General features: G+C 47.9%; 1 protein-coding gene across 11 annotated transcripts in view; it reads right to left on the bottom strand.

Moving 5' to 3' along the window:
- Rgs8 (regulator of G-protein signaling 8) overlaps positions 1–23,320 on the bottom strand; it is a 44,335-nt gene extending 21,015 nt beyond the window's left edge. Inside the window, exons 1-6 of one of the 11 annotated variants that reach the window (XM_039091035.2) lie at positions 22,935–23,048; positions 19,998–20,098; positions 10,901–10,974; positions 8,876–9,004; positions 6,437–6,538; positions 5,483–5,547 (exon numbers count right to left, since the gene is read on the bottom strand). In XM_039091035.2, coding sequence (XP_038946963.1) covers positions 5,483–5,547; positions 6,437–6,538; positions 8,876–8,901 — 193 coding nt within the window. In that variant the 5' untranslated portion in view covers positions 8,902–9,004; positions 10,901–10,974; positions 19,998–20,098; positions 22,935–23,048. 11 annotated transcript variants of the gene reach the window in all.
- Positions 23,321–23,916: the final 596 nt, after the last annotated feature.

The raw sequence follows: 23,916 nt of genomic DNA, 5'->3' as shown, positions 1-23,916 counted from the left end.
GTCTTCCACAAGCCGATCATTTCATTTTTATCTGATCATTTGTTTGGGATCATTTACGTAGTAGCTGTGTGAGCAGCTTACTTTGTGTTTTTATATCTCAAACATTCCCTGAAAGGGGGCTAAGTTCTATGCACCACAGTCTCCATTGGTCTTGGTTTACAGAGACAGACAATGCTGCAACTGTGAAAGGACTTACTTCCCTAACGTATCATTCCCTGGGGCCAGTGGGGCCAAGTGAATAAGCCTTCCCTCAGATTCCATGCAAACTATCCAACACGACCACCTTCCACATTGGTCCCAGAGGGGAGGTGCTGGGCAGTAACTGTAACTCAAATTGTACGTCCGAAAGGGGGAGGGGGTGCAGAAGCAAGGCAAAGGCAAGAGGATGAAAAAGAGAAAAGTGGTGGGGAAAGAAGGGAAGAGGAGAGGGAGGGAGGGGAGGAAGAGGGAAGAGGAGAGGGAGGAATGGAAAGAGGAAAGAAAGGGAAAAATCAGAAAGAGAATATTTCTTTAGAGTTAAGAGCTAAATATCCCTCTAAAAGCAGGATAAATAAGCACATGCCTGAACTACGTGAAAAATAAAAGCAAAAGGTAAACACACGTTTTTGTTGTTGTTGGTTTTTTTTTTTTTTTTCTTGTCTTCAAGTTGCCTGACAGAATAGATTTCCCACAAATTGGGAGGTTTGGTTCTGTTAGTTATTAGCTTCAGAGAAGAAAGACTTCTAGACACACACACACACACACACACACACACACACACACACACTCAGATCCCCCCCCTCCAGGGCAGACTACATGCACAATTCAGATATCAAGTCTAACTGTATCTGGGTGAACAGGGAAAAGCTTCCAAATTAGCACATATTAGAAACCCATCTAGTTAATGAAGCCACCAGTGATGCCGATTTCAGTTGTGTTTGTTGGCTTTTAGGTAAGCACTTAGCAAGTGATGACCTCTTAGGCTCCATGAGCGCTTTTCCTGTGCTCATCTGTAAACAAATAGGATGGAGAATAGAACTACTCTAAGTGTTTTCCTCCCACATGCTTTTTTTAAACTCTAAGGTTTTAAAGGTAGTAAAGTGGCCTTTTTCCCCTGAGATTTGAGCCTATGCAGTGCTTGAAAGGGAGAGGAACACAGGTACTTTGGTCCCCCTTCTGGTTGCTGGGACCATTTCAGATAAAAACACACTTAGGTAACCAGATTGGCATAGGTATTTAGCCAAACCACCTGCCACAGGTGATTAGTTATCACCCAGCCTCCATGTCTGTTCCAGAGAACACCCTGGGACCAGGGCAGAACTGAGCTCAGTTCTGACACATCCAGTTCCAGCTCCTTTGTCCGACAAGTGAGAAATCGGGTTTCCTAAATAGCTGAGGTTTCTATTAGGGCTACCTCAATCTCCAGGAGTAAATGAGACGCGCACACGCACGCACACACACATGCACACACAATACACACATACACACACTCGTGCACACACACATACACACACATGCATGCATGCATGCACATGCGCACACACACACGCACACACCCACACACACATGCACACACACATACACTCACATGCACGCACACGCACACACACATACACACACACTCATGCACACACACACGCGCATGCACACACACGCACACACACATGCACATGCAATCAGGATCGTAGATCTGCCACCATCTCATATTCATCACTTAAATGTCCCAAAGAAGTCCCATCATCCCAGACAAGTAGGACTTCCGGCACTGATGAAGCGGGGTGTGAGAGCTGTGCTATAAGTCAAGATTCTGTTTGCAGTCCCGAGGCTACCTGTCCAGAGACAGGAACACTGGTTCTTTTCCTTGCCTTACCATGAGCATTGAGAGCCCGAGTTCTGAGACCTTCACTCTCCATCAGAGAGAGACCACGGCCTCTTTCTTGTGGGCCTCTTTCTCGTGTGCTACCTCCCTGCTGCACAGGCTGTGTGCACCATGAATAAGCGAACCTTTAAGAACTAACTGAACAACACCGGAACAAGGGGAGCAAAGAGCTCCAGAGGTTGAGAAGGGGTGGGAGTGGCGGTGGATAATTACCTGACTCCATAGAATAAAAGGCCTGGGGAGGACAGAGACCTCAGTGTGAAGAAGGACAGAGGAGTGGGTTCTAGACTAACCCCCCGCTGTTCTGGATGCCAGCCATGCAGGGGTTCTGTACACTTTACTCCTTAGGGTACTAGCTGTCTTAATCGGAAATTCTGCACACATCCCATTAGTGCTGCTGGGGACCTGCACATGTGAAATCCCACTGAAGACGTTTAATCAGCCCTGATTGAGTCACAACACCAACCCAAATTCATTAGAGTTTTAGAAAGCTGTCAGCGCCTTTTAAGGTGGTCTGGGCTCTGGTTGCTTCACAGCTTTCAAGGGCAATAAATATCCAAACCTTAAAAGCTTGAGGTTCTTCTACCAGTGACCCTAAATACCCTTTTCTTCCTAAGAACTCTCATATCGCTGCCTTTTTATTTCTATATTAAACAGAAATAATAATAATTTAAAAAAAAACCTTGAACTCCAAGAATTAAAGACCTTTCATTCAAAAACAGTGGGTTTTTTTTTCTTTTTCTTTTTTCTTTTTTTTTAGTACTTTGGCAAAGTAGCAAATTGGTGCCAGCTGTGACCACAGTGTTCCTGGAAACCAAAGTGTTCCTTGACAAGAGGACCACACATCTGCAGATCCTAAGAGTCACTGAACCTCTAGGTCTCACGCTGGCTTACTATTGCTAATTGGACACAAAGTTCACTGTTGAGGTCTGTGTTTTGCATCTAATAAATAAACGTATCATAAAGAAAATGGAGCCGTGGTATCATTACATCACATCTTGAGGAAAGAGGCCACAGTTCTGACAATCGCCTGTTTCGTTTCCTGTCTGCCGGCGGTGGCAAGCAGGCATCTCTAACCCCGTTTTAGAATGAGGGAACAGCCTGAGGGACTTGAGCTGAGGCTGAAATAGAAATGGAACTTGAGGATGACCTTGAATCAAAGCCAGCTCGAAAAGAAGACATAGGGTGGTGGTGACATTCCAACTGCAGAGCATGACTCCGGGAAAACCATCAATAGAAAAAGTAATTCCTATCTAATCCTAAATGGCATCATGGCTATGCCACTACCTGGGCAGACTCACCCTGCGATCTTCCTATTGGGGCTCGGCTGTGTGTCACGTATGCCGCAGACCCCACACTGAATTATTTTCCTGCCTAAGTATACCCCATGGAAAACCAAAAGTCACCAGCATTTTATAATGTGCACTCACTCTTGGATATTGCAGCTTGTTTTTAAATCTACTCAGAAGTATTTGTTCAGGTGGAAAGATGGCTCGGTTAGTAAAGTGCTTGTGGTGCTGGCTTGAGGACCTGAATTCAGACCCCCAGCACCCACATAAAACAAGGAGTGTGAAAGAAGAGGCTGGACAGTTCCTGGATCTCACTGGCCAGCTAATCTTGCCTAACTGGTTGGCTCCAGGTTGACTGAAAGACTGTCTCAGTAATAATAATAATAATAATAATAATAATAATAATAATAATAACAAAGATGCAGATAGTAGCAAGCTAGCTGTGAGGGCATTTGCAATCAAGCCTGACACCTGAATTCAACCCCCAGGACCCTCACGGTGGAAACAGAGAACCAACTTCCAGAAGTTATCTGCTGACCTCAGTAAGTGCCCTGAGGCAGGCATGAACCCACAAGCCTACACACCCACACACCCACACAAAGTATTTCTTAATTTGTTTATTAAGAACAAGAAGCAAAGTCAGAGGACATAATTTCATCAAATTAAGAGCAAAATCACTTCTTGTTCTTGTAGTATGGGGATGATGATGGTGATGATGGTGGTGGTGGTGGTGATGATGATGATGGTGATGGTGTGATGATGGTGATGATGATGGTGGTGGTGATGGTGGTGGTGGTGATGATGATGATGATGCAGCAATGCTGAGGATTGAACCCAGAGCCTCAGCATTCAGCTACCTTTCCAGACCCAGGCAAGCCAAGTCATTTTTTTTTTTTTTTGGTTCTTTTTTTTTTTTTTTCGGAGCTGGGGACTGAACCCAGGGCCTTGCGCTTCCTAGGCAAGCGGCCAAGTCATTTTTAATGGCATCTGCTAAAAACCAAGGGACTCCACCATGACCACCTCAGCATCCAGTAACCAAGCCAGGTCAACTATTGAGGGCAGATCTGAATCCCAACCACAGCCTTCCATTTAATTGTCCAGAAATGCATTCCCCAATGTAGGAAAAACACAGGCAGCCCTTCTGCTCCCAGATCTCGTGCTGCCATGACGAATTGAGAGAGAACACTAAATGTCTGTCTGCAACTTTCCTGTCGCCTCAGAACACCCCCTCTCTCCTTCCCGCCCCTGCTTTGCCACTTCCATGAGCTTAATGCCAGAGAGATTCAGAGCCCAAGGAATTTCGACTTGCCGACGACGACGACACTGAGAGAGAAGAGCTGGAAAGTTTGCCTAATGCTAAACTGTCCTCTGTACCCTGTGATGTGCATGACCCTCCCTGCCTTTGTGGGAAACAAAAGACACAGCAGTTGAACACGGAGGAGACAGAGGAGGAGGTAGAGAGGGCAGGGGGGAGTTCTGGACAGGGAGGGGGGACACACGCAGCCGGTATCCTGTCGAGCCACGGGATTGCTAAAATACACACGATGTTCATTTGACTAAGTAGCCATCACTCTCCAATGACTGGGGGGAAGGGGACCATTTTCCCTTATAGACCTAGCCTGGAACTGAAGTCCTCTGCATCCAGTCAGCTCAGCACTCCAGTGACCTAAACTGAATCCTCTCTGGTCAAAATTGAGCAGCCAGTCACGGTGAGACTTGCCTGCCATCTCAGAGCTTGGAAGGTGGCAGGTGGAAGCAGGAGAATCCCAAGTTCAAGGCCATCCTTGGCTAGATAGCAAAGTCTAGGCCAGCCTAAGCTATAAGACACCCTGTTTCAAGAAAAGGATTGGAGAGATCTGGATCCCGAGAGCCTCACACATGTTAGACAAGGACTCAACCATTGAGCTACCTTCCCCGACCTGGAAAGCAAAGTCTCTTATAAAGGCATCTGCTAAAAAAAAAACAAAAAGACAGCAACAAAACCAAAACTAAACTAAGGACTCCACCATGACTACCAAGTATCCAGTAACCAAGATAGGTCAATAACGAGAGCACAGACCTGATAAATTACATATATATATAACATAATGTAATAAAATGACGGAGAACCTGGGGCCTCTGGGGACTGGTTTGAATAGAGAAAACAGGAGAACACAGGCCTAACCTAACTGCATTTAAGACACCAGTTTTCTCAGCCATCTGCTCCTCTTGCTGTGTGCAAGACCATGGAGGGCTGTTGCCTCAGCACTGTGTCCTGGAGCCCGGGCAGCATTCGCTCCCTCTTTATCCACATGGCTGATTTCCTTCAGTGTGACGCGGCCTGAATTCTACTTACACTTGTGAGAGAGAAGCACATCAAAGGAATCTGCCCACCTCGTCGCTTCTTCTGTGGAGAGTCTCCTGGGAGGCAAGAACATCTCTGAGTGTTTCTGACATGTCATTGTCGCCTCTCCCCCAGCCATCAGCCCGCCTCTGCCCAGGACTCCTTGGATTGGTGGAGAGCAAATGCATACCATACCGGGAGTCTTGCAATTCTACTGCTGTGAACTAAAGGTTGGGGAGACCTCTAGGTGGGGGGCGGGGCTACAGCATAGAGGTAAAGTGCCTACTGGTTATAATGAGGTTCTAGGTTCATTTCCCCAGTACCTGGAAAGAGAATCAACCTGGGTGGGTATTCAGAATCCTATACATTTACTTTTGGTCTGAGCAATAAAGGTGTGTACCTATGCAATTTCAAGATGTCAAGGTGATGGTGGTGGTGGGGGGGGGCCGGGTGACTAGTCTCAGAGACAAAAGAGTTAGGCTCAGCTCACAAACTTTACCTCTTCCTGTCACCTCAAAGTCTTCACCTCTTGGAATGGAGACAGCGATCCCCTCGCAGAGGTGGGGGAGGGTGAGGTGAGGTGACATCTGTGACATCATTGAGTACAGCATCTGCGCAAAGCAGGTGCTGAATCCAGATGCTCTGAATCTAAGCGTATTTTTAGGGTAACGTTGGATGCTTATCTCCAAACTGAGAGCTCAGGTTGACAAGTGTGTAGAATTGAGAAGTACTCTTTTTCCCTATCCAGGGAGGCTTTAGGCACGATGGGAAGGATGGGTTCTTAGGAGAACGAAGTTTCCCACATGAGCTATGTCTTTTTATCACTTGCGTGTAGGAGTAGCAAAAAGACCACAGAATGTATGGTCCTATGGTTTATCTGGTCGACTACTTGCTAGAGAACAAGGTCCCAAAAACACCCCAGAGTGTGGGAACCCAGGAATGCAAGGCAAGCCATGCTGTACTCACTTGAGAGCGCGGTTGGGTTTGTCAGGAAGGATGGCTGTGAAGTCACTACAGGAGTCTGATTTGTGCGACAGGCATCCCAGTCGAGTCCTCATGCCTTTGTTCCTGCAGTGGGTGGGGGCAGAAGGAAGGGGATGTCATGGCCACAACTGCCAGCTCTATGCCCTGGACCTGCTGCCCTGCCCACCCCAGGTGGCCCCTGAAAAGTCCATCAGCAAGAGCAGAAGCAAGGGCAGCACTCACACCTTATTTCACTATAGAAATAGCAATAATAGATGTGGGGCCCTTCTTCTGCCCTTCCCCTAAAGGCTGAAAGCTTTTTAAAGCTGATGTGGTAAGTTGATGGTAAGGCAGTGGCGGTCATTAGCTTGGGAGAACTTCTAAATTAGGATTCTCTGTAGGGAGTGGAAACACAGCAGTTACAAAGTAACAATCGCACTTTGCTTTCCAGCTAGCAGGGCAAAGCGAAACGGTTGGTGGTGGCGGCAGCACCTAACTAGCTATGAAGCCATGAAAGCAGGGCCGGCACACAGGGGAGAGGGGTGACTCAAAATGCAGGGGTGCGCACCAGAAAGGGTCAGAGCACAGAGTGGGGGGCTTAGAGGCAGGTCAGTCCCCAAACGGTTTCTCTCAGCCCATCCCACCTGTCAGTACACAAATGGCTCCAGACCAGCAGGAATGGAATACCAATGGATGCCACCCAAAGAGGAGAGCCAGTGTCCCCTTCCACAGTCCTTTATGCCTGCTTAAATTGCACTATTTACCTTCTTCCAGGGACTGGCAAACTACCTTCCTACAGGTGTGTATATACATGGCTTTACAGGAACAGACCACCACCATTTGCTCTCACGCGGTCTAAAAATGATTTCAACTTCAAGGGCAAAGTTAGGTAGCTGCAACATTGGCCGTATGCTTGGCCTGTAGGAAAGCTGAAAATATTTACTCTCAGGTTCATGACAACAGAAGTTTGCTAACCTCTTACCTATAATCATCACAATTCCTCCCACTGAGGGCAAAAGTAAACTGGGGGGGGGGGGCGCATTGGTATAACCAGACTGACTTGAAAAAGGAATTACCATAGGCATCATGGCAGATATCACCATGGAAACAGCCCTACAACAGGTCATCTTCGCACACCAGTAGCAAGTCCTTCCGGCCTGTCTTCCTTTCCCTCTTTTTCACAAACCCTAAAACTAGATAGGGGACTTAGGGGCCATCTAATTTGTTCACTTCCATTAACTTCAAATGGATTTCCACTCCCTGGCCAGTTCGTTGTCTTCGTTCACAGAAATCTTATCTGACATTTGTCTACTGTGATGGCACCGTACTTGGCAGGGATGGACATCTGTATTCCACAGCACATCTCGGCAGAGCCCCCTCAGCTGGAGCATCCAAGTTTCCAGAAATATCCTCTCCCACAGGAAATCTGCCTGCAGGTCTCTGCCCCACCTCTCCTCCCAGGCAGGCTGCACAGAGCTGCCACCTATTCTGTGGCATTTCAAAAGGCTTGCGACAGCTCTTCTTTCTCCTGAAACAGAGAGCACCTTCTGTGTCCATTCACTCTTACAAATCACAGGGTACCCGGGCATTCAAGCAACTGATTAAAAGCCCTATGAATCATCACTGCTGAGAATTCAAGCTCAGTCCGAACCACGGGTCAGGCCCCAACCTGACTCGTGCCCAAGCTGACTCCGGTGCCTTAGGATCATCAATCATAAAAATGGTTAGGTCCCTACCTCAAGAGCGACAAACAGAACCCTTGAAAAGAGGCAAATTCACACCAGCATTTATGCACCAAAGTTTCGAACAGGCTAGTTTAAAGGGCACTGCTTGCTCCCAAGACCTCTCTGAGGTGTTCAAATAGTTCACGAAAGAAAATTTACTTGAGGCAAAATGGTTTTCTCTATTTCTAGTCAAGAGCTGAATAACAACCTCCTTAGCCAGGGAGGAAATTATAGAAGCAGATACAGGAGAAAGAGGTTAAGAGGGGGAAAGAAGGAAGGAAGGAAGGAAGGAAGGAAGGAAGGAAGGAAGGAAGGGAAGGAGAGGGAAAGAGGAAGGAAGAAATGCCAGAGAGAGAAGGAAGAAAGGAAGAAAAAGGAAAAGGAAAAGAGGGGCAATCATATCCTCATCTTTCGCTACAAACCCCTGTCCCAGTAACTCACAATTTCAAACAAGTTCATGGCCCTTATCTACCCCTAAAGTCACCACCAAGAGCTTCTACCAAATCACCAGGACCTGCGTGGGGCGCAGGTCCGCCTTACTAGGCTATAACTTTGTAAGAAGCACAAAGGCAAGAATAGCGCAGTGCACACACTGGACACCCAGCAGAACTAGTGCAAGAGGACCACAGAGAGCTTTACAGCAGGAGAGATGAGAGACCGGAAGGAGGAGCAAAGAAGAGAGGGGCAGGGACAAGAAGACAGGTCATCAATTCATTACCTGCGTGGCATCAGTAAGGCAGCCATACAGGCATCCGCTTATGGTTACCCCTTGGGCTTGTTTGCAGGGACGTCAGGGTAGGAAATAAGACTGCTGGGTTCAGGGATTTACCCTCTCACGTCCTCTCACCTAAAATCAAAGAGTCTGCTGTAAGAGGGTTCACCCCCTCACATCTGTCTGTAAGATACACCCTTCTGATGGCTCTCCACCATCTGAGTACTTCCCACAGCACCCCACCAAACGTCAGCACATTCTTAGCAAGGGCAGCCGACCAAAGACTGACAGGAGCAAATGCCAGGTGGCTCCACTGTTGGTCAGAAGTTCCTACTTCCCCAACCACTGGCCATCAACCAAAATTGGGACAGCACCCTTAGGGAGGCATGGGCCTGCAACCCAAAAATTACTGTTCTCTTTATCTCACAAGACTGATGCCCAAGTGACCAGCCCGGAAGAGACCAGGAACGAGAGGTCAGCACTTGCTCCAAAATAATCTGATTGGATGCTGCTCTGGTTCCCACCTCCCTCCAAGGACACCTGTCCCAGGTGGAAATGAGCCAGCGTTTGAGAAAAGGGGAGCAAGGAGGGGGGTTGAAGGAACTTGGAGGTAAGCCATCAGACACCCTCACCACTGGGTATACTCTTTGGCAAGGATCCCAGACACAGGCCAAAGATATGAATATGCAAGTCACTTTAGCTCATACGGGGAGGGGGTGAGCCTTCCTCAGCCTGGCCCATTCTTGACCCAAACCAGGGAAGATTTGGGGGTGGGGGAAGGGTATGTGGAGGCTGAAGGGTGATTGGCTTGTAGCCTCTTCTTCCCCTGGGTGTCATTGGCAGTGTTTCAAACCATTGTTCCCACAAAAGAGAGCTGATAGGATAGAGCTACCTGCCTATCCATAAAAGGTTCCCCTGGGGAACCCTGCCACCAAACGTAGAATCCATTTTAAAAGAAACCTAATTTGGATAAATAAGAATCCTGTGTGACTGCGCCATTTAAATGGTTTTGGTATTACCCTGAAACAGTTCACAGAATACTTTTACACATCACATTCAGAGTAATTATGTCATTAACAAAATGGATGGATGACTTTATCAACACTGCAAACAAAACAAAAACAAAACTCGGGCTTTGTGTAAAGGCTCATCCCACTGGGTCATGTTCTCCAACAACAGGGGACATCTCCTTAATCATTGTCCTAACTGGGATCGCACCTGCTTTCCAAAAGTGAGGCTATCAAAGCCCTTTACAGAGCTAAGGGTCTCCAGGAAGCATGTCTGGGGCACCTACGCCTCATTTCCTCTTGTTTATAGAATATGTTCCCAGGGGAGGGGGGGAGGTGATCTTGCCAGGGGCCTTCATTATTCTGTAGCTGAGCACACCAGAGGTCACAGCCCGTATATACCACAGGCAAGGTCGTTTAGGGCAGGGGACTATTGGCTCTGTCCCTGACTGCCTCTCTTCTCTGCCTTTCCTGATGTCAGCCCACACTGGCTTTCTGGTGCTATCCAATTGTCTCCTCTCCAGCACCATCCCCCCCCCAACCCCTGTGCCTCCCAAGGCACCCCGTGAGAGAGGTCCTCTTTGGACTCACAAATCAGAACCAGCTGGACGCTCTGCCCCAGCTGCCTGTCTATTCTAGGATCCAGAACCCTCGGGGCTCTTATCCCCACTTAGCCCCAGACTGACTTATAAGGGACAGATAAGGGGTTACCCAGAACCTGGGAAGTTCAAAGATGGATGTGTCGCCCCCCCCCAACCCCTTAGTGTATGTATCCTTAGAAGTGGGCACCAAGTCACAAGTGACTGGAGCAGACAGCATAGAAAAAGATGACATCCAAGGTGGAGAGAGGGCATAAGAGGGGGGAAAAAAAGCAAAGATTTAGAAAGAAGGGAAGAGAAATTAAGCTCAACGGGGAGAAAGCAATCAATATGCATGAAGAGGAAGATTAATTAAATATGTGTATTGCAACCAGCTTTCCAACACCTCAGGAAAAAAAAGGGAGAAAGGCAGAGCCAATACTTACTGTTGTTGGCCGGTCCTCATGGCCTGCAGGTTTTTGCCAAGTGGATGGTCAGAGATGCTTCTGGTTAAGGAGCTCTGAGGAAAGAGTAGATCTTTCTTTTAGCAGTGAAATCCTTGGCAGGTGGAAGGCATGTTGGCAGGGACACATAGGCTCACGCATGCATACACATAGACATGAGCATGCACGGACAAACACACCTCCCACCACTTGAGCCAGGCAGCGAGCGGCCCCAAAAGCTCTTCTCTCTGCTTGTCACATCCAGTAAATACTGAAGCAGCCTACACCCAGCAGGCGGCGGCTCAGCTCCCGGGCACAGTCTGCACGCCCATCCTCATTGGCAGGACGCAGGAGATGCCCCCAAGCAGAGCTGACCTGGCATGCATCCTGCGCCTTCCTCCTCTGGCCTCACTAACCTACAGCTCCTTTGGCTGCAGCTCAGGGAGAAGTCTCTCCCCAGCCCATGGCAGCTGCTCTGCCCCCCAGCCAAAAGTAGGTATTAACTCTTCTCAGGCCGCCAGGTAGCTGAAGATCCAGGGAAGGGTACTTTCCTAATGAGCTCTGCTGCTGGCTGGGAGGCTGAGAGGCTGGTGGCTGCACCGGGGAGCACGGAGCATAAAGATCTTGCCCCAGACAGCTGCTGACAGCAGGAGCCAAGCCGAATCAAATCTCCTAATGAGCCAGGAGGAGGGGGCCTGTCTTGCTGGGTGTGATGTGATGTGATAAATGCAGAGAGGGAGAAAGCTACGGGGCAGGTCGCACATCTAAATTCCACCCCCTTTCTCCCAATTCTATTGCACTGCACTCCCAAGCCAAACCATACAGCCCCGAAATTACCCCTCTCTGCCAAGTCTCAGCTGTCCCCTTACCCGACAGAGGAACCTCTCCCCTTGCCTCTCTCCACCCCCCACCCACCCACCCCACCAGGACCAACCACACCGTTCCCTACTCCTTAATGAAAAAATTTCCACCTCCTCTCCCTCCTGGAACGTGCAGATTTCCAACTCCTGCCTCTCACCTGGTTTTTCCTACAGTAGAGACTCACCTCTTTCCCTCATCCATCACCTAGCAACTCCCCCCACTTGCATTTGTGACGGAGTGCGACTTTCCCCTTTGTTCCGCCCCGTTCTGCTCCTCATCTCTGTGTTCCTCTCTTTCTTTCTTTCAATCTTATCTCCAAACCTCTATACCCACATAGACCTTCACACTGCCTGCCTCTTTTCACAGGGGACAATTTTTCCTGTTTGTGGTCTTAGTTCTCCGAAAGTGGTACCCAGACTAGAGGTCCGAGCATCCCCTGGGAGCGCGCTGAGCATGCCGGTGCTCAGGTCCCATGCAGAGACTCTTGGTGGCAACCCAGCACACCCAGGGATCCTGATAGGGCCTTGTCTTCCCATCACACTCCGAGTCGCTAAGGGTGTTCCCATGTCTGTTCAGGAACCAGCTCCAAATACACCTGGCCTCTGTGGCAAATCATTTCTCAAAACAGAAGTTAGACGGCATCTCCATAGAAAGTAGTGCTTTATAATAAAAGTAATCTGTTTTGTTTATCTGATTTATTGTTGTTCATTGCTAGGGATTGAACCAAGGGCTTTAGATATTCTAGGTGCTTTACTTAGAGTATCTCTACCTTTCTGTCATGCTCTACCACTGAGCTATGTTCCCAGTCCTTCTTCTACCTTCTTTTTTTTCCCCCAGACAGAATCTCCTTAAATTCCCTAGACTGGCTTTAAACTCACTCTGTAGCCCAGGCAGGCTTTGAAACTGCTATCCCTCTATCTTGGCCCCCTGAACAGCTAGAATTATAGGCCTATGCCATCAGGTCCAGCTTATTCAACCTTTTTTAAATATTTAAAGCAAAACTAGGTTGATAGTACAGCACCCCCAAGGCCAAGGCAGTAGGATCAGGAGTTCAAGGATGGCCTAAGCCACACCCACCTTTACTAAGTATAAAATATTTTCATGTATTGTCAGTCAACAATGCCTTGTACCGCACTCGGGATGATTATTAACCCATGCCACAATGAGAAAGCTGAGGCCAGATGTGATAAAATTCCTTCTTCAATGTGACAGAATACAAGGTCACAGCGCAAGGGCCAAAATTTGTCTCATGGCTATGACAGGGGAGCTTTTGCTCCGGTGCCATGCTGGGATACTGTCTCTGGGCGTACCTATTGGTGCATGACCCATGTTCTGACAGTGAAATTAATGTGCTGTAATCATCCACTGCCTGATGCTACCATGAAATAGAGATCTGGATACTGCCCCCACAGTGACTCACTGTCTCTCTCCAATAATGTCCACACCATCCCTCTGTTAGGCAAAGACGACTTCATGTTACCAAGTGAGATGTCTTGAAACATGATGCTAGCTAGAATTCAAACTTAAGCTGAAAGAGAACTTTTCACATTCTAGACCCTTTCCCGGTGTTTTATACTATAAGAAAAAAAATTCCATGGATAACCAAGATACCTAGGGTATGTTTGCACCCTGAGATGAGTCCACAGAGCTAATATTTAAGGATCATTTTGTTGTGCTAGACACTGTCCCTGGCACTGCACTTGAGTTCATTTAATTCTCCTAACAAATTTACAAAGCCAACATTTTTATCAGCCCCTTTCACAGGTGGAAAAACAGAGACAAGCCATTTGTAAATAGCAGAGCTGATGTCTGGTTGTCTAGTTTGGTGTCTCCGTGCCCCTCCCTTAACAAAGGTGAAGTCATTAGCTGACTCTTCCCCACCAGGGCTAAAGCAAGGAAAAGCTTTCTCAGAGTTTCCCATTGACTGATACCCAGGAAGGAAGGGCACTGGGGAGAGGGGGAGGGGGCAGATGAGCCTGGGTCTGAGGCAGGAGCTGATCAATACTAACCAGACATCAGAATCTTCAATTAGCCTTAGAGAAATAATGCAGTCAATAAGTCAAATGAATTGGGAAAGATACTGTAATTAATAAAGTTTTAAAGAAAATGGAAAGAAAGGACAGAGGGGAAAGAGAATATGGCCATAGGAAACATGAGGAAAAGAAGAAAACCAAAACTAGTCTAGAAGTTTCTACCAACACATTCCTAGGCACTAATGTGGAACCATAGAATACACAGCTTGGAGAAGTACAAAGCTAATGCAACCTTGTCTAACGGGAGGGCTCTACCAAAACCTTCCAAAGAGCTAGCCTGTGTGAGGAACTCCTGAGGGACATGAGATGTCATTTCAGCCCTGGGGAGGGGGCCAGCCTGGGCTACAGACCCTGTCCCAAGACAACAAACTCGCCAGGTAAACACTAGGCTGGCTCCGAGTTAAGCATGCTGCAGTGGTTTCCTGGATGATGGGGGCAGGAAAAGGACAAGATTGTACAGTTCCCAAAGGCCAGAATCACCCACTTGGCCCCTGTGTTTCCCAGGCTTAGAGCCATGGCCAGTAATGTCAGGCTTTTGTGGCTGCTGCTCCTGACATCCTGGCTAAAGACTGCCCTCACCCCAAGTTCTGGCTTTTCCCAGGAAAGCTGTGATGGCCAACCCTGATCTGGTTCCATGGGTGACCCAGAATCCTCTCTGCTCTTTCCGTTCTTCGTTCTTCAGCACTTTGAGCCGGAACCCCCGTACCGGGCACAGATCAGTCAGCACCGCTCTGCAATGAGGGCTGCAGACATAGGGCTCTGCTGCGCAGCCCCATGCACCTCAGGCCCAAAGGCTCCAGGTATCCCCCGCAACCTTGCTCTCAGCCCTCCGCTCTTTCCCGCAGGGCTCCCTGTGTTTGCCCATGACATCACTGTACCCTCACCCCTGGGGTAACAAGTGCAGATATTTCTGGCATCTCCTTCATTCCTCTTGCTAAATCGGTGTTTCAATCTGATCATTGTGTTTCTGAGTTATTCCTTAGTTCCATCCCCACCTCCCATCCATTGGCACAGAGGTTATTCAGCTCCCAGCACAGATCTCCCTGCCCCACTCCTCCCCCGCCCACCCGCAAACCTCAGTTACCCACTGAACAGACACCATAGGCAGATCATCGGTATAATAATCTTTGATGGGCTCCGTTGCAGCTCCTCTATTTGCCTGACAATAAGCTGGTCCTGCTTCTCTGTCTGGTTTTATTGCTCTCTCAAATACATACATACACGCCCATGCACCTGCTCCCTCCGCTCGGATTCTCTACCCTGGATCTGCCTCTCAGCTTCGGAGCTCCTTTGCCAATCCCTTTACCTCTGAGATAAAAGCTCCCTTTCTAAGCTCTTTCAGAGTGACTCCAATTACAGGAGCCCCTCTATCCCAGTCCCGCCACCTTGCCGGATGATTCTGACAGCCTGAACCACAGCCTAGTTCATTCATTTCGTTTGAGGTTTTCCAATCCTCTCAAATTGATTTCCACTCCAGGAAGACAGCCTCTACTGCTGACTCTCTTTGCACCCAATTCTCATTGCTTCATACAGTGTAGGTGTTTAATTCGACGGCTAGCTGTCATTTATGAGTTCGTTTAAATTTTATTCCGTTCGTTTATGGGGCGGTGCTATACGCATGCCACAGCACATTCATAGGGGTCAGAGGGCAACGTGCAGAAGTCAGCTCTTTCCTTCCTCCATGTCGGTTCCAGAAATCAAACTCGGAGTATCTAGGTTGGTGACAACTACCATCTTGTCAGCCCTTATTTTGAAATTTTGAAGAAAAAAAAAAGGAAAACAAAAGAAAAATCACCAAGCCTTCTTAACGGCAGAAATATGTTGAGACTTCTGCAGTCTCCTAGTCAGGACTGAGGTCAGCAGAACACTGATGGCTTCGGGGGACAGTAGCCTAGGCTTTTATAAACTGTCCCAGCAGCCCAATCTGTCCAGGGTAGAGTTAATCAGGAGTGAAGGGGGCACCTGGCAACACAGGCCCACAAATATAATTAAATTGAAGATAAGAGGAATTAAATTCTGCACTATAATGTTTTTTAAAAACCACAACGGAAGAAGAGGTTTATTGCCCAATGCCTGCTGTGTGTTTATTTATCGCTATACCACGGAGGACAGCACCATTTCCAAAGCTTTCAATAAAAGTCATCTGGACGTCAGATTTGAATTCTGGTCAGGGTGCTCGAGCTCTCCCACAAATCTTTTAAAAGCAATTTTCCACCACTCAGCTTCCTAGTAACAGTAGAAACCTGGATCAACATATGCCACATTGATTTGGGGTTTCCATGGAGATCAGAAGGACACAGGGAAGGGCAGGACAGAAAGGGGACACCTGACCCAAAATCCCGCTTTTAAAACAACAGAAACATGCATCTTGGGAGCATCCCCCTCCGAGCATTAGCAGCCCCTTTCCCTGTCCATCAGTCCAAGCATCAGGATACTCAATTTGTAATAACCTCTCTGGGTTCCCATAAGGGAGGTCACGGGGTCAGGGAGAAGGTCGGTAGCTAATGCTGAGAAGCCCTGCAGTAGGTCTGCAGGAAAGCACAGAAGTACAGAGCAAAGGGCCGTTGTTTATCGCTCGTTAACTAGCACCGCAACACTAAAGACCTGCGTTAGTACCGTGGCCGGTCTCTGCCAGCAACTAAACTAACGAGGCCAAGAAACCTTGAACTTTAATTTTCTCCTTGAGTCAGGCATAGCAGGTGGTGCTTACCCACAGGACCAGTCCTTGGCATGGGGAGACAAGAGGACCAGGATCTAAAGACATCATTGTACCACTACTCACCACACCACTCTCAAAATTCTTATCATAAGACTCAAACACACCTGCCATGTCTATTTTCCAAGATGAATATACATATAATAATAATAAAGTGAAAGATTCTGTGACTGCTCTGTAAGTTCCAGCACACGGTCTTCTGTTATTGTATTTGGAGGTGACTGTGGCTTCCCTTTAAATAGAACTTTGCCAGTGAGTAAGTATAGACCAAAAAATTAAAAGTAAGGTTATTAATCTAGTGGAGACTGCAGAGCTGAGGAAAAGGCCAGTGGACTTGTCGGCCCAGAGTCTCCATCACAGAAGTATTACTTTCCAGGCTTATGGCTGTGGGCAAGTCATCCATTCTGGATGTCATAATCACTGTGGGATATAATAAAGACAGCAACCACACCAATGTCACAGGCTTATTACCAGGGTTAAGTGAGGTAATAGCATAGGGTGTTTTCCACAATGCTTGACAGGTAGCAAGTGGCCCTTAATTGTGACGCACCTTTGTGTTACTGTCAGCCTTATCAACAGTGCTTGGCCGACTGTAAATGGGAATTAGATTCCTACTACTTCCCTGCTTGACACAGAGGAATTACCCAGATGATGTCTGCTCAGCTATTTAATAAACTATGTGGGAAAGGGGCTATAGAAGTTATTATTTAAAAACTTTTTTTTTAACCACTTGCTCACCAAGGCAATACAAACTATACGAGATAATACATTCCTGAGTTTTTAAGAGCCTCTGGTCTTCGTTTTCTTTCTTGATTCTTTTTGTCCCTCTTGGGCCTCCATTTGTCTCCTAGCTACTCGCCACGGGGGTTTTCTTCTTTCTATCCTTTTTATTCTCTTGTCTCTGTAACTCCCCTTTCTAAATGTGTCTAGAAAGGAATTTTAAAACCACAGAAATTTTGGTGCCTAAGTCTGTGGATGCTCCTTGGGGCTCCTAAAACTTGGAACACTGAGAAAATGACCCAAATTCGGGAGACATGGTTATACAATCAATCCCATCTCTTGGACAATGATTTTTTTCAACTTTTTTTTTTTTAATGCAATACACAGACCTTATATCACATTCCAATTCCAGACAAAAATGATTAAAATTTGATGAGGCAATTAGAAAACTATGAGCCCTGATTAGATGCTTAATGATCTGAGGGCAGGCGGCCCCTTCTCCCCGGCTATTTGGCTGGCTCCTCATCTTCCCATCCCATAAATGCTTCCTTTCTACCTTGACTGTCTGCCCTGCTGCTACTGTCTGCTCCCAGGGTAAAATCTCACCCTCAGTGGCCTTGGGTACACTGACCATTTATTCAACTCTGAGGCCTCCCCCAGTCATGTAGATTCCTCTAACCCGTGGATTACCAGACACAGTCCTCTGGTAGCCACAGGCTCGACAGATACAAACATATACGTACAACCCAAACACATCTCACATCCCCTTTCCTGGCCTGTGTTATCTACCATTCCCTCTGACCCTTGGTTCCCTCTGGTTCCCTCTGGTTCCCTCTGGCTCCCTCTGGCATTGGTGAGATCGGGTTTTGATGCCACCATCTACTGAGTAATTCAAGCCAACAATAGAGAAGTAATTGGAGGCAACTCCTCTTCTCTCAGTCCCCGTCTTTTAGCCAATTATCAAATCATGCTGATTACATTTCCTCATGGTTTTCAAATCTATCTCCTGCCTCGAATCCCTACCGCCACTACCCTGACTCATTCCTCGTGGTCCCAGCTGATTTCCTCACAGCGTCTGCTCTCTGCAACCCGGGATGTGCCTTCAACTCAGCTCCATTTCACAGCCATGATCGGTATGTTTAAGTCCCAAATATGATTATGCTCCCTTCTCCACACAGCTTATAAACCCTCCATAGTTTAAGCCTAAGGGTCAAGCTTAATAAAGGCCTTTATAAACAAACTCCCTCAGACCTGGGTCTTGCCTCCCTTGAGAGCTTGTCCATCATTCCCCCTGCTTGAGCTTCAAACTCCAACACGCTGAGGATGCTCACTCTCTCAGCCCAGGGCTCTTGTCCCTATCCCTTCCTTGTTCCAGACTATCTGCCTAGAATTCTTGTGACTTGCCCGACCCAACTCATCCGTCAACTCCAGCAAGCCCCCCTTGCCCATCTCAGTGTAGCAAGTGCCCTCTATACCCTTGAGGCTTTGACTACCTCATTATCAGACACAGGGGCAGGGTGGGGTATCTTCAATTCCTTCAAGGACACAGGAATTTATTTATTTATTTATTTATCTATTTATTTATTCATGTATTTATTCCTCCATCCAAGTGAACCTTAAGAAACTCTTTTTGCCAAGCATGTGCCATGCTGGTGTGACCTAAGCACATGACATAGGCAAAAGACATTTCCACCTGCCTATCCCTCGCACTTAGCATGGCACCTGAAACCAAGGAAACACCACAGTGGCAAAATGCCTTGTGAATAGTAAAGCAAGTGAGACTATGCCTTGGCCTGGAGCAGGGTGCTGGCCAACATGAAGTCATGGAAATGCCACAGGCTTCCTGGGATCAGGGATACGGGTTCCGGCTCCAATTCTACCTATTCGTGACAGGCTTGCCTTTCCTTAGGATCTTGATTCCACCCCCCCCCCTTTTTTTTTTTTGGTTCTTTTTTTCAGAGCTGGGGACCGAACCCAGGGCCTTGCGCTTCCTAGGTAAGCGCTCTACCACTGAGCTAAATCCCCAGCCCCCCCCTTTTTTTTTAAACCTATGAAATTGAAGTCACTAAGATGAAGCCAATCCTCTCTGTCATTGTAGAAGAATTCGTGGAAATGTCAAAGCAGACGTGGATTGCCAATTACTCCTTCTCAAGAAAACATGAAGTCCTACAATAAGCGTCAATCAGACAAGGCAAAGGCCAAGACCGAATGGAGATAGAGATGGGGCTGCAGTAGTGGGAAGGGCGGTGGGACCAGAGATGAGGAATAGGGGGATCTGGCTTCCACAGCTTAGCATCGGCAGGAGGCACTGCCACAGTTGACACATGATCCTGTCTTCCTATCCATCAGGACTGGGTTATCAATTTCTTTCCCTTATAGACAGTAACAAAAGTCTCACCATTTTCCATCAGGGTCCATAACTGTGGGCAGAAGCAGCTTTAACACACACATGTACACATGTGCGCATGAACGCACAAACAAACACAGAGGGGGAGGGAGGGAAGGAGGAAAGGAAGGAGAGAGAGAGAGAGAGAGAGAGAGAGAGAGAGAGAGAGAGAGAGAGAGAGAGAGACTCTTTCAAACCCTCTATTTTATCTGCTTCAGGCAATGGCTTTCTGTCTTCCCGTCAAGTATCATCCTAGGCAACCACTTGGATCAGCAGAGAAGAAAACCTACAGCCACCAGAGCCTGGACTATGAAACAGAAGGGTGTCACAGCTGTAGCCACAGGAAATATTGCTGTGCAAACTGGGCCCCTGCTGACGACTCACCCTCTTTGTATGCTCTTGAATCCAAAGTCCTCTGGGAAATGAGTGCTCTCCCTCAGATGCCTCACTCCAAGATAGATGCCCAGCTCACATTAGTGATGGCCCTGGGGGTGGGAGGAGGGACGGGGCTGTGTGGGTGCACCTTGATGTACAGAGATGTTAAGCAAATTCTCACTGAAGATTTGCCTTGACAGGCAAGGCCTCTCGGCTAAGCATTTACCTAAAGCTACTCGGCTTCTCCAAGGCACTCTTCCTCTTAGAGCAACCGCTTATTGCAAATGTCAGAAGACTGTTGGAAACTGCAGCAGAGAATCTGGACAAAGACCCTGAGGAGAGGGCTGGTATTTCTGGATAGCGGAAACTCTTACCTACAAGTCGTGGAGCAGAACAACGGGAGCTTGTCAGCATCACCAGAGGTGGAACTCATGGGGGAAAATGCTCCACCTCAAAGGGTGTAGCTCACTCAGGCAGAGTGTTGGACCAGCATGAATGAATGAGGTCCTGGCTTCGATCCCAATAAGTCAGGACCAATACTGGCAGCTGGAAGGCCACCATACACCACAGATGTTTCACTTGTGCAGTCAAGACAGTGCGTTCACTTCTCAGCCAAATCTGATCGTGGGTTTGAACCTCACTGAGCCTCATCTTATCTCCCAAGAACTCGGGCATTAAACCTCATAACAAAGGGCAAGTTCCCGGACAGAGTTTCTCGGGGCATCTTCAGCACAGGAGGCTATTTTATCTCATTCCTTTTAGCCGAATCTCACAAAACCCTTCTGGAGTAACAACATTTGCTATTTGCGCCCATTTTCCAGATTACCAGTGTGAAGTTGCTCAGTGTCTCTGGGTAAAGGGCCCCAGGGAATTAGCTGATGGTGGTAGGAAGTCTGCAATCCAGGATCACCAGAGCTTCTTCTACCCTAGCAGCACATTCTCTGCCCCCCCACCTGTCGCCCCATCGCTGAGATCACAGTTTTAGGGAGGAGTGACTTCATGAAGCACGTTCTGCTTAACCAGTCGGCTGCACTCTTGAGCACCTCTGAAGAGCACCTGGCACTCCTAACATGGCTATCGTGGCTAAAGACCCAGTCCCTGGGGTTCACTGAGCCCTGAGAGAAAGACGTGGCCACCATGAGCAGGATATTTACTAAACAGAATCTGTGTGTGTTTTCAGATTCCTTTTTGTGATGTTAGTCGCTGTGATGGATAATATTGCCAACTTGACAAGATCAAAAATCACCTAGGAGATAAACCTCTGGGCATGTCTGGATCGGGCTAGTTGAGGTAGGAAAAACCCACATTCTACGGGCAACATTCTATGGGCTGGTCTCCCAGACAGTAAAAAGGAGAGAGGGAGTTGACCGTCTGTATTCATTGTTCTCTGCAATCTACTGCAGACACAACGTGACCAGCGGCTTCATATTCCTGCTGCCGGATCTTCCTTGCCATGATGGGCTGCACCTCAAACTGTAAGCCAGAATAAACCTTCCTTCAAGGTGCTTTCCTCGGGTATTTTATCACAGCCAACAGGAAAGTAGTTAATGCGGGAGTGTCATTAAATAATGATAATGATAGTAATAATAATAATAATAATAATAATAATAATAGGAATAAAATAAAGCCGAAAGGGTCTGATAGCCAGTAGAACTCACCTTGGCCCGGCAGCTCTGAGTTATAGGCCATAGAAAGTTTATTCCCCACTCACCCGACACCCACCAGGCCCCAACCCTGACACAAACGCCTTCCAGGAAGCCTACTCCGAGAGAGAGGGACAACCACCAGCAAAGACCAGACTACTACAAGGATAGTCATGGGCTGGGGTGATTTCGAAAAGGAGAATAATCGCCACCTTGGGCAAAATCCCACATCGTTCGATGTCAGATTTTTAACTTTTCCGAATCACTGACCCGACCTGGGAAATAGTGGCCATGCTCCCACCTCCCTCTCTGTAACCTCTGAGAAAACCCTAAAGGTTTCCAAATCTGTAAGAACAAATGTCCCCAACTTAAGCCAAGTTGCAGGCTAGGTTAAGCTTTCCTGCATCTCTGCAGAGAGAAGCTTCACAAAGTCACAGAGAGCACACCAGGACCTGAAAGCCTGATCTTTAATACATGGCCAGACAGTAGATGGATGTCAAGTAGTTCTAATTCAGAAACTAACAACCCCAACATGACACCCCACCCCACCCCACGCAAAAAAAAAAAAAAAAAAAAAAAAAAAAGAAAAAGAAAAAGAAAAAGAAAAAAAGAGAGAAAAAAAAATCAGCAGTTACCACACCAGGAACCCACCACCTCTTGTTGCTGGTATATGTGCCCTTAACTTGCTACTTAGGAACTGGGACCCTCTGATGCATTTTACTCTCCCTTCAGCTCACTGTCATTGTGAGTCCCTTTGCATCGGAATGTGTCACTTACTGTTAGTCACCAGCAGAGCCGACCTGCTTGGCTGACTAGAAACAAGACAGATGCTACGTGCAGCCAGGCTGCTGTGCAGGCGACCCCCGTTCCAAACAACAGCTGAGCTGAATGGAACTAAAATAAGGAGCCTGTGGCACGGTGCAGACATCAACTGACAATATTTTCAGGGACAACCCCCCCCCCTCCAAGAAATCTGAGGCCAGAAACAGGATCCTTGCCTGACAGAAAGCAGACTTTGGGGGTCCTGAAGAGTTGAGGTTGAGACAGATAGAAAAGAAAAGGAAGGGAAAGAAAGAGAATCCTCTACTAACTAGAAAGAACAGGCTATCCCTGCATCTTTACTCTGGACCAGGGTGGCAGGGCTTGCCCTCCCTGCTCTGAGCAGGAGAAAATAAGTGGAGATTATGACGGGAGACGTGGCTTTCTGCTCTCTGTTGTCTGTCCTGCTTCTCCCAGTAAGACTCAGCTGGCCGGTCCAAGAATCCATCAGCCCCTGCGAGAGAAACAGCGGCTTTCATCTTACCTGTCTGGTGGTGGGCAGCGCAGCTGGAAAGATGTGGCTGGTGTCGACAACCGCTGTGCATGGCTCGGTGAAGCCCTGAGTGACAGAGTCAGCCCTCTCCTGGTACATGGGTGAGGGTGGTGGAGCGTGGCCGCCTCACCTCGGGCCCCTAGAAGAGCTCCTGCAACATGCTGCTCCCAGGGCTCTGCTCTGCGCCGGGCTTTGCATCTCATGAAAAGGGAAAGCAAGCGAGCGAGCGCAGGGGAGGGGGTGGGGAGGCAAAGGGAGGGGAGAGGGGCACTCTGACAGATGATGCGCAGCCACGCATTTGGGGGAGGACCGCAGGCTCCAGCAGGATGGCAATGCCTGTGTGGCTCTCTTACTGATGACTTGACTACAATCGCTACTCTGCAGGGGCTGGTGGCTCCGTGCAAGTTCAGCCAGGAACAGAGAGCACAAGGGTGTGACTGAGGTCATCAACCTGGGAGAGAGAGAGGGTGGTCTGCTTTCCACTGACCACACGAAGGCAGGGGCATTGACTTGGTAACAAGGGAAGGGGCAAAAACAGCCCCACATTTCTGGCCAAGCTTCAAGGTTGTCCTTCTCTTCTGCAACCAGAAAAGCCATTTATTTAGACTTAGCATTGAGAATGGGCCAGGCAATTTGTGTCAAGCACAGCTCCAAGTTCCTCGAAGATGAGGAGAATATTAGACATGGATGGGTATTAGGCAGGAAACGTTCAGTGTCCTCTGTCACCTCATGCAGAGGCAAGTCAGACTACTCCCTCTGCCACATGCACAATGGATTACCAAGGGCTTGTGCTGGCAAAAACAGGATCAAAGGAGATGTTCAGAAGAGTAGAGAGAATGTGCTATGTGATGATTCTGTCTGTAAAGTACCACTGGGGTAGCACAACCTTCTGGCTAGCTTGGGCCAGTGCCCAGAGTGCTTCTAAGCAGCAGGGAGGACCCTTCTCAGGATTCTAAAGTGTACATTCATGCGA

This window comes from Rattus norvegicus, chromosome 13 (genome assembly GCF_036323735.1).
Source record: "Rattus norvegicus strain BN/NHsdMcwi chromosome 13, GRCr8, whole genome shotgun sequence".
Taxonomy (NCBI): Eukaryota; Metazoa; Chordata; class Mammalia; order Rodentia; family Muridae; genus Rattus; species Rattus norvegicus.
This window is presented reverse-complemented; position numbering and strand designations above follow the sequence as displayed.